Raw genomic sequence first — 14,089 nt, 5'->3', positions numbered from 1 at the left:
CAGCTCCACTGCCTTCACTAGTAACCAGAGGTAGGCCAGAAAGCGAATTCACAACAGTGAGTACTGGTGCAACCAAGGAGGCTACCCCCGGCGGCCGTAGGAATACAAGGTCAAGGGCTGTGACAGTGACCGCAGCCTCTGCCCCTGATGATGCTTCATATCAGTTAAGGGACCGGGGCTGTGACAATGACCGCAGTCCCCCCGATGATTCTTCATTTCATCGAGGGGCCGCGGCTGTGACAATGACCGCAGCCTCTGCCCCCTGATGATGCTTCATTTTAGGGAGGATCAAGGGCTGTGACAGTGACCGTACCCTCTCCCCCTGATGACGTTTCGTTGTAGGGAGGGTCAGGGATTGTGACAGTGACCGCAGTCCCTCCCCCATGATGACGCTTCATTGTAGGGAGGGTCAGAGGCTGTGACAATTACCGCAGCCTCTCCCCCTGCTCTATTGACGCTTTGAGTATCCCAGCATGCAATGGAGATATGCAAATGTATCGTCATCAGACAGTAAATAGAGAAAAAAATACGAAAGGAGTTACATAGTGTAGTTAGGTAACAGTAGAGAATTTTTAAAGCAAGTATAATAGAAAAAAGCTTAGATTATAAATAAATAGGGAAAAAACCTTTGCCTTCAGACCACCCCTTTAATTTCCCATTCTGGCTTTGCAGAAGCCAGAGAAAGGCAGATATAGATGGAAGGAAGTACACAAAGAGGTATTTAAATGTTTTGAACCGATCGCCTGTGCTTGGTTTGAACAGTCATTTTCTGCTGACAGACTCCCTTCGAGTGGTATCCAGCAGTGAATCCATGCTACATTACAAGAAGTTCTCATAGTTTTAGTATTGAAATAATGTATATAGGGAATGAAGTAAACAGGGTACAGTAAAGGGGCCATATAGATATAGCGGTATGGACACACTATGGTAAACCAGAGCTTTAAGAATTACTGTAATTAAAAGACCAAATTTAGTGATCAGTAAAACTAACTATAAAGACCACAGACATGGTGGTTAATGTGGCTTGTAATTGGGTGATATAACAAATTATTTCTAATTAAGTTCCATTTTTCATTCCCATCCTTGTACTGGATCTGAGATGTCATGAACTAACGCCGTCTTTAATCAAACACATGCGTACACGCCACTAAATGTCTAGCCCTAGTCTCCCGCCGAAGTAATGTGTATCGCTGCTTTCCCGTTGTGTTTTGGCTTGATAAAGGAACCCATTTGGGTTATCAAACCAAAACAAAAATCCCATTAGATCAGACCCGGGCTCCTCCATCCTATCTCCCTGATTCTTCTAATTACAAGCTGAGCAGCGATCATCATACGGACCTAATCAATTTCCTCCAGCTCAGTTTCCCGTTTCGCTGCTAATCAAGAGAATAAAACCTCTTTTCTTTGAATACGTTTGTGTATTAAACAGCAAGAAGTTGGCATCGATTAATAACACTTCCCTGCGACTGCTTTTAGAATTTAATTTGTCCAACAATTGTTTAATTTAAAGAGTTATTTCTGCCCCCTCCAGAAAATCAATGCCAGAAATGTAAGGGAGAGCGCCATCGGAAAATGGCTTTTTAATGTGAAAGGATTGTGTTGGTTATTATGCTGGAATTTATAGTGACACTGGTTTAAGCCTCCACAGTGAAGCAACCATTAGCATAGTATGTGGTACCTGGGGCTGACATTCTTCTATGTTTAAGAAATAACCTCATTTTATAAATTGACTTCAGATCCAACACTAAGACTTTGAAAGGAGCTCGATTTTAGGTTCTCCAGCTAAGTGGCATTACAGGAGACAGCCTCTAAACATGAGAGGCTTTGTTTCTCAAAAATAAGAATTTTTTAACTTCTTTAAAGTGGAAGACCTTTTCAGAAAGGAGCCACTTTGAGGAAGCCATTAGCAGTCAGAAAGCTGCCCTACAGAGGATGAAACTGGAGAATAACTTAGCAGACATTCAAATTAGTAGAATTTTTTGGGGTTCATCGAGGGTGGTCCTGAGTGAAGGAGACTTTCATCAGGTAGAGAAGTCTTCCCCCAAATAGAGGAGGTCTCCCCCAAGGAGAGAAGACTTCCCCTGAATAGAGGAGCCTTAACCAATGAGAAAAGTCTTCCCCCCGAATAGAGGAGCCTCACCCAAGTAGAGAAGATTTCCCCTGAATAGATGAGCCTCCCCCAAGTAGAGAAGACTTCCCCTGAATAGAGGAGCCTTCCCAAAGAGAGCAGCCTTCCTCTAAATCGAGAAACCTACCCCAAGGAGAGGAACATTTTAAAACATCAGGACACAAACAAATTTTGAAAGACATGATGCCATTATCTCTTTGAGGTGTTAGACTTTTGTAGCTGATGATGAAGCCAGTGCGTATCAATACCCTAAAAAAATGCAAAATGCAGGATCGGTGTTTTGAATGACACCAATGGTTCATTGGTTGGGCATTAGTTGAAGAAAACAATCATCTATTTCACCAAAGCAGCCAATGATCATTCGTGATTGTCCAAATTGGCCATTTCAGCCAACATTTATCATATGTTTCAAATGGCTTTTTTAAGATCAGGATTGTTCATGAACTAGATACCTTCCCATGGAGGGGCCAGCAATCTGAATATTGAGATAAAATGAGTTCACAGTTTTCTTCATAGTTATCTCCTAATATGGTTTTCCATTGAGTCTTTGATTTCTCACTCCAAGGACTAGATCCTGTATGACGAGATATGGAATGCAGCGGTTAATCCAAAATTCTTGACATCAAGTACTTTTTAATGCTTCTTACTATGAAAATATTCTTCTAAATCTCATATGGTGCCACCGGTATCTTGATGTCCAAGTACCCAGATGTCTTCAAACAAGATGCCTTCCTGTGGAGGCCCAACTAAATGTATACTTATCAGATATGAGAGCGCTGTTATCCCTCAATAATAAGGATATCACGCTGTTTAGTACTTTAAATTATCTTAATCTAGTCATTGCGTTTTCTAATACAACACTCTGTGGGTAACCAAAAGTAGCCGAGGACCTCTTTTTTTTCTTGAGGAATGATTCACATCATGATTATTACTCATATATGAGATAGGAACGGCACAGTGTGTCCTTAAACATCGAACCATGTTCCTCTTCCGCATTTCCTCGCAGCAGTTTAACAATGGCCCATATTTACTCAGCAAATTTCATAAACTCCACAGCTTCCATGTGAAATGTTCATGAGTCTTATCAGCTTTTCTGGCTTCCTACAGAGTACAAATGCATGGATTACGTGGGTGGGAAATGTAGTTTCATCTATTTATAACCACCGACCTGAAAAATGTGAATTTTCGGTTATAAAGAAGCCACACATCTCGTTGATTTCCCCATTGAAGAATAGGTGGAAGACTTGTATTGTTGACTCCTTTGACGCGAGACAGACTTGTCCGTGCCAGATCTATTGTCAGGCTTCAGTCTTGTTTGTCAACTACACGGAGAAGCGCAGATCAAAAAGAAATTAAAATCTAAAACTAAATGAGCTGTGCCGTACATATAAGCCTTTGAAGCTTTCGTGAGGGTAAACAACAAAGACTTAGAATAATGAATTTTTCTCTGTCTTCACAATAGCAACCCCTATTCCGCGGAGAACATGAGGCTGGCCTTTTTGTCTGATTGGTTCAAGGAGTCCGATTCTCATGACAATAGCTCATGTAGTCCAATATTATTTTTTTTCTATTTTTTTTATTTTGTCCGCATGGTTGTCCGTAGGAAGGTATTATTATAAAATATGTTATAATAATGACGTCATCACTATAAAATGTCTGTTCACAAAGATATGCTTTACTATGTCTGGCTGAATGTTTTATAGTGTATTATTCATCGTCCGCCATGTAAATGCATGCAAATCAGAGTTGTCCAAGGGCAACGTTTCTTGTCGTCTGGTGACTACACCGCCACCGACAAGTTCAGATTGCTTTTAATGGCTGCGACCAATGTATTGTCTGCCGCTGAATCCATTGCTTGTCATTTTATCGTCTCTCATTTTTCCCTCCCGTTGCTTTCTCCATTTTGTATTCTCCATTATGTTGCCTGCTGCCTGACGTCAACCATACTGACCTCCCATCCCACTGCAGAATCCCAGACATTTTACCAAGGTATCCATTATTTCTTAGGGGCCCGGTATTCACTCTTAGCTTTTGCATGATTTCGGAAAGCTCTCTTCCATTAAGGCTTTAAAAGTCATATATGAATTACGTTTCCTTTACACGGCCTAAAAATGGGAAATGTTGAGTTGACCACCGTTCGCATTAATATCTTACTCTCTCTCACTCATTGACGCTCTTTGATATAGATCTCAGTCGTCCAAAAGGAGATGTTCTCCAGCACCAAAAGAAAGTTGGCAGAATATTTACATGTTAAAGAAAAATATAATGCTAACGCGTTTTGGGCATAACACTCCATGATTATGGGTTTTTCAATCCAAAACGCATTAGCACTATGGGTTTTTTTTAATATGTGCAGATTCTGCCTTTTTTATCCTATATGATTGAAGGCTAAGTTTTAAAGGGAATCTCACCCTTTTTTTGGACTATGAGCTGCCAGCACCGACATCAGAGGCTTATCTACAGCATTCTGTAATGCTGTAGATAAGCTCCTGATTTAACCTGAAATATAAGAAAAAAGAGTTAGATTATACTCACCCTGGCGTCCGGTCCGATTGGTGCCGCAGTCTAGTCCGACGCCTCCCATCTTCATACGATGCCGTCCTCTTCTTCCCTTCCTGTCATGGCTCCGGCTCAGGCGCACTGCTCTGCCCTGCTGAGGGCAGAGCAGAGTCCTGCAGTACGCAGGTGCCAGGAGAGGTCCGGAGCCTGCGCACTGCAGTATTCTGCTCTGCCTCAACAGGGCAGAGCAGTGCGCCTGCGCCGGAGCCACGACAGGAAGGGAAGAAGAGGACGGCATCGTATGAAGATGGAAGGCGCCAGACCGGACGGCGACACCCATCGGACTGGACCGGACGCCGGGGTGAGTATAATCTAACTCTTTTTTCTTATCTTTCAGGTTACATTGGAGGCTTATCTACAGCATTACAGAATGCTGTAGATAAGCCCCTGATGTCGGTGCCGGCAGCTCATAGTCCAAAAAAAGGGTGACAGATTCCCTTTAACTACTTTCCTTTGGTGCTGGAGAACATCTCCTTTTGGACCATTGAGAGCTATTTGACCAGGAAAAAAAACTAAAAAAATTATATATATATATACTGTATATAACATTTTATAATATATATTTTATTATTTATTTGTTTATAAATAAACAATAATTTATAATAATAAATTTATATTTTTTTTAATTTAAATTCTCTTTGTGTTACTTGTAGCATACGGACAATTCATGTAGCTTGAGAGAAGCTTGAGACTATGAATTTTTGGGATTACAGGTCAAAATTGTTGGTACCCCTCGTGTAATGACAGAAAAACCCACAATAGTGACAGAAATAACTTAAATCTGACAAAAGTAAAAATAAATAAAAAATCTATGAACATGAACAAATGAAAGTCAGACATTGCTTTTCAACCATGCTTCCACAGAATTTAAAAAAAAATAAAACTCATGAAATAGGTCTGGACAGAAATGATGGTACCCTTAACTTAATATTTTTTTGCACAACCTTTTGAGGCAATCACTACAATCAAAAGATTCCTGTAACTGTCAATAAGACTTCTACACCTCTCGACAGGTGTTTTGTCCCACTCCTCAAGAGTAAACTGCTCCAGTTATCTCATGTTTGAAAGATGCCTTTTCCAGACAGCATGTTTCAGCTCTTTCCAAAGATGCTCAATAGGATTTAGGTCAGGGCTCATAGAAGGCCACTTCAGAATAGTCCAATGTTTTCCTCTTAGCCATTCTTGGGTGTTTTTAACTGTATGTTTTAGGTCATTATCCTGTTGCAAGACCCATAACCTGCGACTGAGATCAAGCTTTCTGACACTGGGCAGCACATTTCTCTCTAGAATCCTTTGATAGTCTCGAGATTTCATTGTACCCTGCACTGATTCTAGACACCCTGTGCCAGATACAGTATAGCAGCCCCAGAACATAACAAAGCCTCCTCCATGTTTCACAGTAGGGACAGTGTACTTTTCTTGATATGCTTAATTTTTCCATCTGTGAGCATAGAGCTGATGTGCCTTGCCCAAAAGTTTCATTTTTGTCTCATTTGTCCATAGGACATTCTCCCAGAAGCTTTGTGACTTGTCAACATGTAGTTTGGCAAATTCCAGTCTGGATCTTTTATGATTTTTTTCAACAATGGTGTCCTCCTTGGTCGTCTCCCATGAAGTCCACTTTGCCTCATACAACTACGGGTGGTGCGATCTGACACTGATATTCCTTGAGCTTGAAGTTCACCTTTAATCTGTTTAGAAGTTTTTCTGGGCTCTTTTGTTACCATTCGTATTATCCGTCTCTTTGATTTGTCATCAATTTTCCTCTTGCGGCCACATCCAGGGAGGTTCGCTACAGTCCCATGGAGCTTAAATTTCTGAGTAATATGTGCAATTGTAGTCACAGGAACATCAAGCTGCTTGGAGATGGTCTTATAACTTTTACCTTTAACATGTTTGTCTATAATTTTCTTTCTAATCTCCTGAGACAACTCTTTCCTTCACTTGCTGTGGTCCATGTTGAGTGTGATACACACCATGTCACCTAACAGTACACTGAGTATATGTTGCCCTCTATACAGGCCCACTCACTGATTCCAAGATTGTAGACACCTGTGATGCTAATTAGTGGACACACCTTGATTTAACATGTCCCTTTTTCACATTATTTTCAGGGGTGCCATCATTTCTGTCCAGGCCTATTTCATGAGTTTTATTTTTTTTAAATTCTGTGGAAGCATGGTTGAAAAGCAATGTCTGACTTTCATTTGTTTCTTTTCATAGATTTTTTATGTATTATTACTTTTGTCAGATTCAAGTTATTTCTGTTACCATTGTGGGTTTTTCTGTCATTAAACGAGGGGTACCAACAATTTTGACCACTTGTGTAACTCTTATTTTTAGTCTTTGAGCTTATGCTAGAGGCCATCTTTAAAGTTTATCTGTTAGTAAGATTAACCCCATCTTTGAAGGCTTAATCCATTGACACCTTTATATCTTTTATCTGTTGCTGCATTTCCAAGAAATCAGCAAATTCATTTGTATGCAAATGAGGTGTGAAGTGCTCTGGGTGTGATAAAGCACTTCTCAAGCCAATGCCTCCTGAAGTTAGTTCCCTGCCCAGCAACAGGTGGGCCAAACCAGGACTTTTTAGACTACTGGCTCGGTCATTACAAACCATCAAAGTGGTGAAATATTAACCTGTCTGTAGAGAACACTTCAGCTAACCAGCGTACATTTCTCTGTGTCGCATAAATTCCCTATTGTTTTGACTACGCTGCTCCATATACAGAACATGCTTTTTTAAGCTTATTGCAACTTTTTCTTATGTTTTAATTTTTTTCTGACTTTACTGCTACTTTCTTTCCAATATTTAAAAATGTTAACCTCTGCTTTTATTTTGTTGTCTCCCCCTTCCGTCCTTCAATTATGTCCTACTTCTTTTGCTGTCCTCCTTTGTGGAACCCTTGATTATCTTCTCAACCTGGCTCTCACCAGACCCCAGCCCCATTCCCTCACAGTCAAGCATTGACCATGCAGTTATTGGAGGAGTGGTAGCAGTCATCGCCTTCCTGCTTTTCTGTCTGCTTATTGTCTTGGGACGCTACCTGATCAGACACAAAGGTAAGGTCCACCATAGAGGTTCTGTTGCACCCTTATTACATGATAGTCACTTTATGTTTATACAGTAAGAAAAAAATACTTGACTGATAAAAAAACTACACACTTTGGGGTTCTCATTTAAAAGAGCAGTAAAATACTGTGGGAACCTCACAAAGATCCTACACTTTCTTCTTCAAGGTCTAAAACTTCTTAGATTAGCTTGGACCATTCACAACCTTATTTAGCCTTCTAGCAAGGATCAAGATGGCTGGTCTGTAGAGAATCTAGCACATGAAGAAGAACCCATAAAAATAATTTTTACTTAAATAGAATAACATACCGTAGAATAACATAAAAAATATAAATAAAAGCATACAATAAGACTGAGGCTGCTGTCCTCAGAGTAGGGACATTACACAAATATACACATGTTATATTTATCACAGTTAGAGTGATCAATGAGTGGAACAGGCTGCCACGAGAGGTGGTGAGTTCTTCAATAGAAGTCTTCAGAGGCTGGACAGACATCTGTCTGGGATGATTTAGTGAATCTTGCTTTGAGCAGGGGGTTGGACCAGATGGCCCAGGAGGTCCCTTCCAACTGTACGATTCTATGATTCTATGATGACAGCACTCACTAATCCAAACAGCAATTCAAATAATCTGCCTGACTTTAAAAGCTCTGATACCCTGGGATACACTTTTCCTTCGCTATCCAAGCAGACAAGCAGTGTGATAAAATAATAATTGAACGTAGCACTTACATTAGATGATCACCAGTGTGTGCTATCCCTGCTGCCCCAAGGCACGTTTCGCTCTCAAGATAGAGGAAAACGTGCCATGGGGCGCACATTGTAAGGAGACTTTTGGTAAGTCAGGCTTGACTTGTCACTCTCCGCAAGGAGAAACGATACCCCTTGGATCTGGGTCAGACCCCTCTCATCCAGCCAAACCAGATCTCACACTTTGCACTGATGAGGGGCAATCCCCTGAAACACCGTGTCTACAAATTTAGATTCCAGTTTGACTTTTATCTTACGTCATGTGACAAGGCTCGTTAAAGAAATCAATATTGACTTTTAGGAATGCTACTTCCAATACGTGGCACTAGAGTTCTAGTCAGGGCAGGCTACAGGTTTTCGTGGGCCCCAAGCAAAAGAGACTTAGTGGGCTCATTTAACACATATCACGATTCATGATGCACAGATATGGCAAAGAAATATAGGTATAGTACAATGCCAAATATTTCACTTATTTCTTTCTTTATATGAGTGATATCTATTATAAATTCTATAATAGCTCAGAAACCGGAGAATCCTCGCAGCGCACAGTGCATGACCTGGGGAGGATTCAAAAGATTTCATTTTAGACCAGACAGTATAGTCCTCCATATAGTATTATGGGCACCACATAGTCCTTCATACAGTATAATGGGCATCACATAGTCCTCAATAGGGTATAATGAGCCCCATATATTGCTCCATACAGAAAAATGGACCTCATATAATGCTCAATACAAAATAATGGATCTCATATAATGCTCCATACAGAATAATGGACTCCAGCTAATGCTCCATACAGAAAAATAGACTCCATATAATGCTTCATACAGAATAATGGACTCCATATAATACTACATACAGAATAATGAACTCCATACAATGCTTCATACTGAATAATGGGCCCCATATAATTCTCCATACAGAATGGGCCCCATATAATGCTCCATACAGAATGGGACACATATATTGATCCATACATAATAATGGGCCCCATAAATTGATCCGTACAGAATGGGCCCCATCTACAGTAATGGTCCCCATATTTAGATCCATACAAATTGGGTCTCACAAAATTCTTCATACAGAATAATGGGCCCCATATATTGCTCCATACAGAATGGGCCTCATATAATACAGTATATAATGGGCCCCATGTAATGCTCCATACAGAATAATGGGCCCCATATGTTTCTCCATACAGAATAATGGGCCCCTTGTAATACCCCAGTCCTGTCTCTTCAGCAACTTCTGCCTCACTGCACTGCTCAGGACAGAGGGTGCGCTATGGTGACATCATCACGCCCTCTACCTTGAGACGTCACTGAGTCACAAGATGCAGAAGAGACAGGACCTGCGGGCAGCGGGGAACTAGGAGAGGTAAGTATTGCAAACAATTTGGCCCCATAGCGCATCGGTGTCCCTGACAGCGAGTGGGCCTCCCACTTGTTCAGGGCCCCGGCACTTGTCCGGGTGCACCGGAAGGTGATATGGGCCCTGATTCTAGTCCTCTTCCTCTCTAAAGAGACAATTTGCATATTTAATTTCCCAGAAGAGCATTGCAAGGCTTTAAAGCCTCCTCAGCTTGGTATGTCAGGCTTGACATGTCACTCTCTGCAAGGAGAATCGTTACCCGTTGGATACCAGCATGTAGCACACACTTTATCTCTCTTTCTCTGCTAAGAAGATGTGAGGATGATAACGGTGATGTTGCAGTCTTGTCTATTTGTCCATTTTCAGGGACCTATCTCACTCACGAAGCCAAAGGATCAGATGATGCCCCCGACGCAGACACCGCCATCATCAACGCAGAAGGCGGACAAGGAGGGTCCGATGATAAAAAGGAATATTTCATATAAGCTCTACACCTTCTCCTAATAATGTGACAACGGCAGCAAGATCAACATAAAATAACAACATAAAACAGCAGCGACAGAAAAAAATTGAAACCAATGTTCGGAATATCTGACGTGGACGACTCTCTCTTTCTCTCTACCAGGGCTATACAGCAAGGAGATGGAGGGGGACGGGAGAGAAAGGGACAGTGATCGGGAGAGAAAGTGCTTCTAAAAACAAACTTGTATAAAAGTTATTACTAAAAACTCCTAAAAAAGATAAAAATTGCTTGCTTAAATCTACATATCTTCGGTGAACGCACTATTCTAACAAATAATAATCGTGAGTTAAGATATTTTCGGTTTATTTTCATTTATGTGTATAAAGTTTTATCCTTTCGTTTTTTTTTTTTACTTTGGAATGTTGGGCGGGTCAAGCGGGAGGATGGGAAAGTATATATAAAATATTTAGTGTTTTTTATTTTTATTTCTGGGTAAATTAAACTGGTAGGAAAGATTTTTTCTAGGAAGGAGTGTTATCCGTCAGGAATACATAGGGAGACATTTATAAGGTGCCACAATTAACGCTTCCATTTTAAGACCTGTAAACTTGTATGATTTATGACTCCTATGTCAAGGTTGTGGAGTATCGGATAGTTTGGAGGGTTAACATTTTTTTTTTTGTAACCGATGCCCCTTACCCGATCAGTTTTAGCTGAGAAAGTGACGTTTTTGGCACTCAACAACATTAAATGTTGGCTACTGGAGAGGGGATAAGAAAATGGGAAGCGCCAGTTAATTCCCAGTTTCGAGGCAGGTCAGTGTCCCTAACCGAGTTGGCTTATGCTAATCAGGGTCTCGGTTTCGTACAGAATTAAAGAAGAGGCACAGTGTTATTTCCTTAGTGTCATAATGTTTTCAGTTTTTTTTTTCTTTTTGATCCTATGTCAATACCCCAGGTCTTAATGGAACAGCATGGTATGGTATAGTAGGGTATGGAAAGTGATAAATCAATAACCCTCCAGTATGGGAAGACGGTCATACGGTTGGAGCTATTTGATTGGTTAGCAGTCAGCAATAGAATCCCAGTTTCAACCCAGTTATCGCCATTGGATAGGTGGTATTTAATCACTTATGAAGCACCATACCTATTATATTTACCACTTGAATGCGTCATCAGGTGACTTCTTGTTTTACCAACGTGGACTTCATTTTTCACAAAGCTTACAGCGTCATTCATTTGACAGAGTTACCGATATTAACCAATAAATCTCTGTAATATGTCATACTATGTATGTACCAGGCTTGGCATAAATTATTATTTTTTTCGCTGTGTCACTGTTGCGTTGTCCATCATTTTGTACTTTTTACGTCATTTATGCCACTTATTTTGGATACCTATTTGTATATGTGAACATTTACTTATATTTTAGAAAATTTAGAAGTGACCTGATAGCTCAAAAAACGCTCAAAAATTGTTGATACAACCAACATAACCCAACGTTAGCAATGTGCCGAACTTGACTAAAAAGTGATAAAACATGTTCCCTCTGGTGTCTTAGTCTTTTGGGAGAAATGTGAAGTTGGTGATGCCATCATGTGATAAGGTGATCCACCTGACCCAACCGTGGCATCTTAGACAGGATGTAGACTCATTATGAAGGTTGATAGACTTGGTCTTCAAAAGGCTTAGCACACAATAAGAAGCATTAGTCATTGTATGTAAGCCATACCTTAAGTGTGCATTAATGTGGCATGTTGTGGTGACTTCTAAACCCAATTGTCATGAATAGGGGCACTATACTGAGGACACATTACCCATCATTGTTAAAAAAAAGTAATACATTTCACCTAGTCTCAAAAGTTGAGCATAAAGATTGAAATACATTTTTTTCCAGGAGTGGTTTCAATCGATCTCCTTTGTTTTTGCTCCAAAAAGGTTGGACAACCAATAAACTATTAGGAGATATCATTGGTCATCAACCGTTTTACATTTTACCGACCAATGGTGGGTCTTCTAGAGAAAATTACTAATTGGTTTACATGAAGTTGGTGCAAATCGATTCGCAGGACCTATTCTATCAGCCAATTTAGTAATCTGTGGTCACTGGATGGGAGCTTTCCTACCTCCTGACATCTGTGGATCTGCTTTTGATTAGCAAGCTTGGTGTGAAGTCACGTGTACGTTACAGTTTAATCATAACATAATGATGATGTCACACCAGACCATCTAATAAACAGAGGACCCTCGGATTTAGTCAAGTAAGAGGCATTTCTCAGGACTCCCATCCAGGGGCCACATATTACTGACGTGGCTGATAGACCAGGCCCTGCATATTGCTCTTTCCAACTCTACTTGAGACTACAAATTCCGGGTTTTAAAGAGACACAATACAGAGAATGTAGACTTGTCGGCAAAAAATGGTATAAGCCTTCCTTCTGGGAAAGAGTTTCTCCAACATGCGATGCCACATAGAGAAGCTTATCGACATGGATTGTCTTTGGCATACAGTCTTTTTGTGTCACTATACAGCCTCAGTGTATGTGAGGCTTAAGCTGGCCATACTCATGAGCTAACTGTTGATTGAACATTCGTTAGGCAGACAGCAGTCTCGCTCTACTTCTCCACTGACTCCTCATCATCCCTAAAAACAAATAGGACAGGCCTTTGAAACTTCAACTGTCCAATCCTTCTCTCTCCCAGCAAGAGTTTTTTGGGGAGAGTCCAGAAGTCTCCATACACATTAGATGAGATGGTCTACTGGTCCTCATGTTCAGCTGACGTTCATCACATGTTTATGGTGACTTTTCAGGTAAAGTTCATAGTCAATATTAGTAGCTCATACATTCTTTAAGATTTTACCATAGTGGATATGATATCACAGGAACCTTAATGAGTATCTTTTGGAGTAACTCTTGGAATAAATTGTAATGATCCACACCAAATACCCAAACATGTGAACTGACCCTTGCTCTGCCATCCATTTTTCTGAATCTTGGGTTTCGGATACTCCAGAATGACAATGCTAATCCCAACTGATATGCACATAGCCTCCAATTCCAGAATAAAGGCTTTCACTTTTTTAACCCTCAGGTATAATAATAATAATATAATAAATGCTATTGATGGGATATGTAGAGTTTACATTTACGTTCTTCTATGATATTCTCATTGATCTTTTGCATTTTTGTCTGCAGTCCTCTCCTTTTCTTTTAGCGGGGTGCACAAGTTTTGGTTACCCCTTATGTCTAATGTATCTTGTTATGCCGCATGGTTGTAATTCAGGTGCTTCCCGACGAGTCTTCTTAATGTTATATATTATAATACATATACTATACATATGTTAAATACTATTATACAGAGAAATTAGGTCAGAAATTATGAATCACGGGTTGTAGTTGCAGATAGGGCTTCCCATAAAGAAAGGACTCAAGTCACTGTACAACAAGTGTCTTTCTATTTTTAGTGTTGTACATTTTGGCCGTGCCTCTTCAGCGATGTTGCAGAGTAGGACATGTCCCAAGAAACTGTGTCCATATTTTCCTACTGTAGGTACCAAATGGCTCTTCTGCTTAACTAGTCTGTTCCCTAACCAAGTGTAATCGGTTGGCGGTCTCAGATCACAAACCTTCACCAATTCCATTTTCTTCCTCTTTAGTTGACCATGGTTGTCTAGATATCTCACTGATTTCTGGTTTGACATCGACCACTTTCTGCTGTGCCAAGGAAATATTTTCATATGTAT

At 40.4% G+C, this 14,089-nt stretch overlaps 1 protein-coding gene across 2 annotated transcripts in view; it reads left to right on the top strand.

Annotated features, from left to right (window-relative positions):
* CADM3 (cell adhesion molecule 3) overlaps positions 1-11,678 on the top strand; it is a 456,473-nt gene extending 444,795 nt beyond the window's left edge. Inside the window, exons 8-10 of one of the 2 annotated variants that reach the window (XM_073567238.1) lie at positions 4,097-4,117; positions 7,625-7,750; positions 10,249-11,678. In XM_073567238.1, coding sequence (XP_073423339.1) covers positions 4,097-4,117; positions 7,625-7,750; positions 10,249-10,367 — 266 coding nt within the window. In that variant the 3' untranslated portion in view covers positions 10,368-11,678. The remainder of the gene's footprint in view (positions 1-4,096; positions 4,118-7,624; positions 7,751-10,248) is intronic. The other variant, XM_073567239.1, reaches the window with a different exon arrangement.
* Positions 11,679-14,089: the final 2,411 nt, after the last annotated feature.

The sequence above is a fragment of the Dendrobates tinctorius genome, unplaced genomic scaffold (genome assembly GCF_039654945.1).
Source record: "Dendrobates tinctorius isolate UK_male_01 unplaced genomic scaffold, ASM3965494v1 ptg000019l, whole genome shotgun sequence".
NCBI classification, from domain to species: domain Eukaryota; kingdom Metazoa; phylum Chordata; class Amphibia; order Anura; family Dendrobatidae; genus Dendrobates; species Dendrobates tinctorius.
This window is presented reverse-complemented; position numbering and strand designations above follow the sequence as displayed.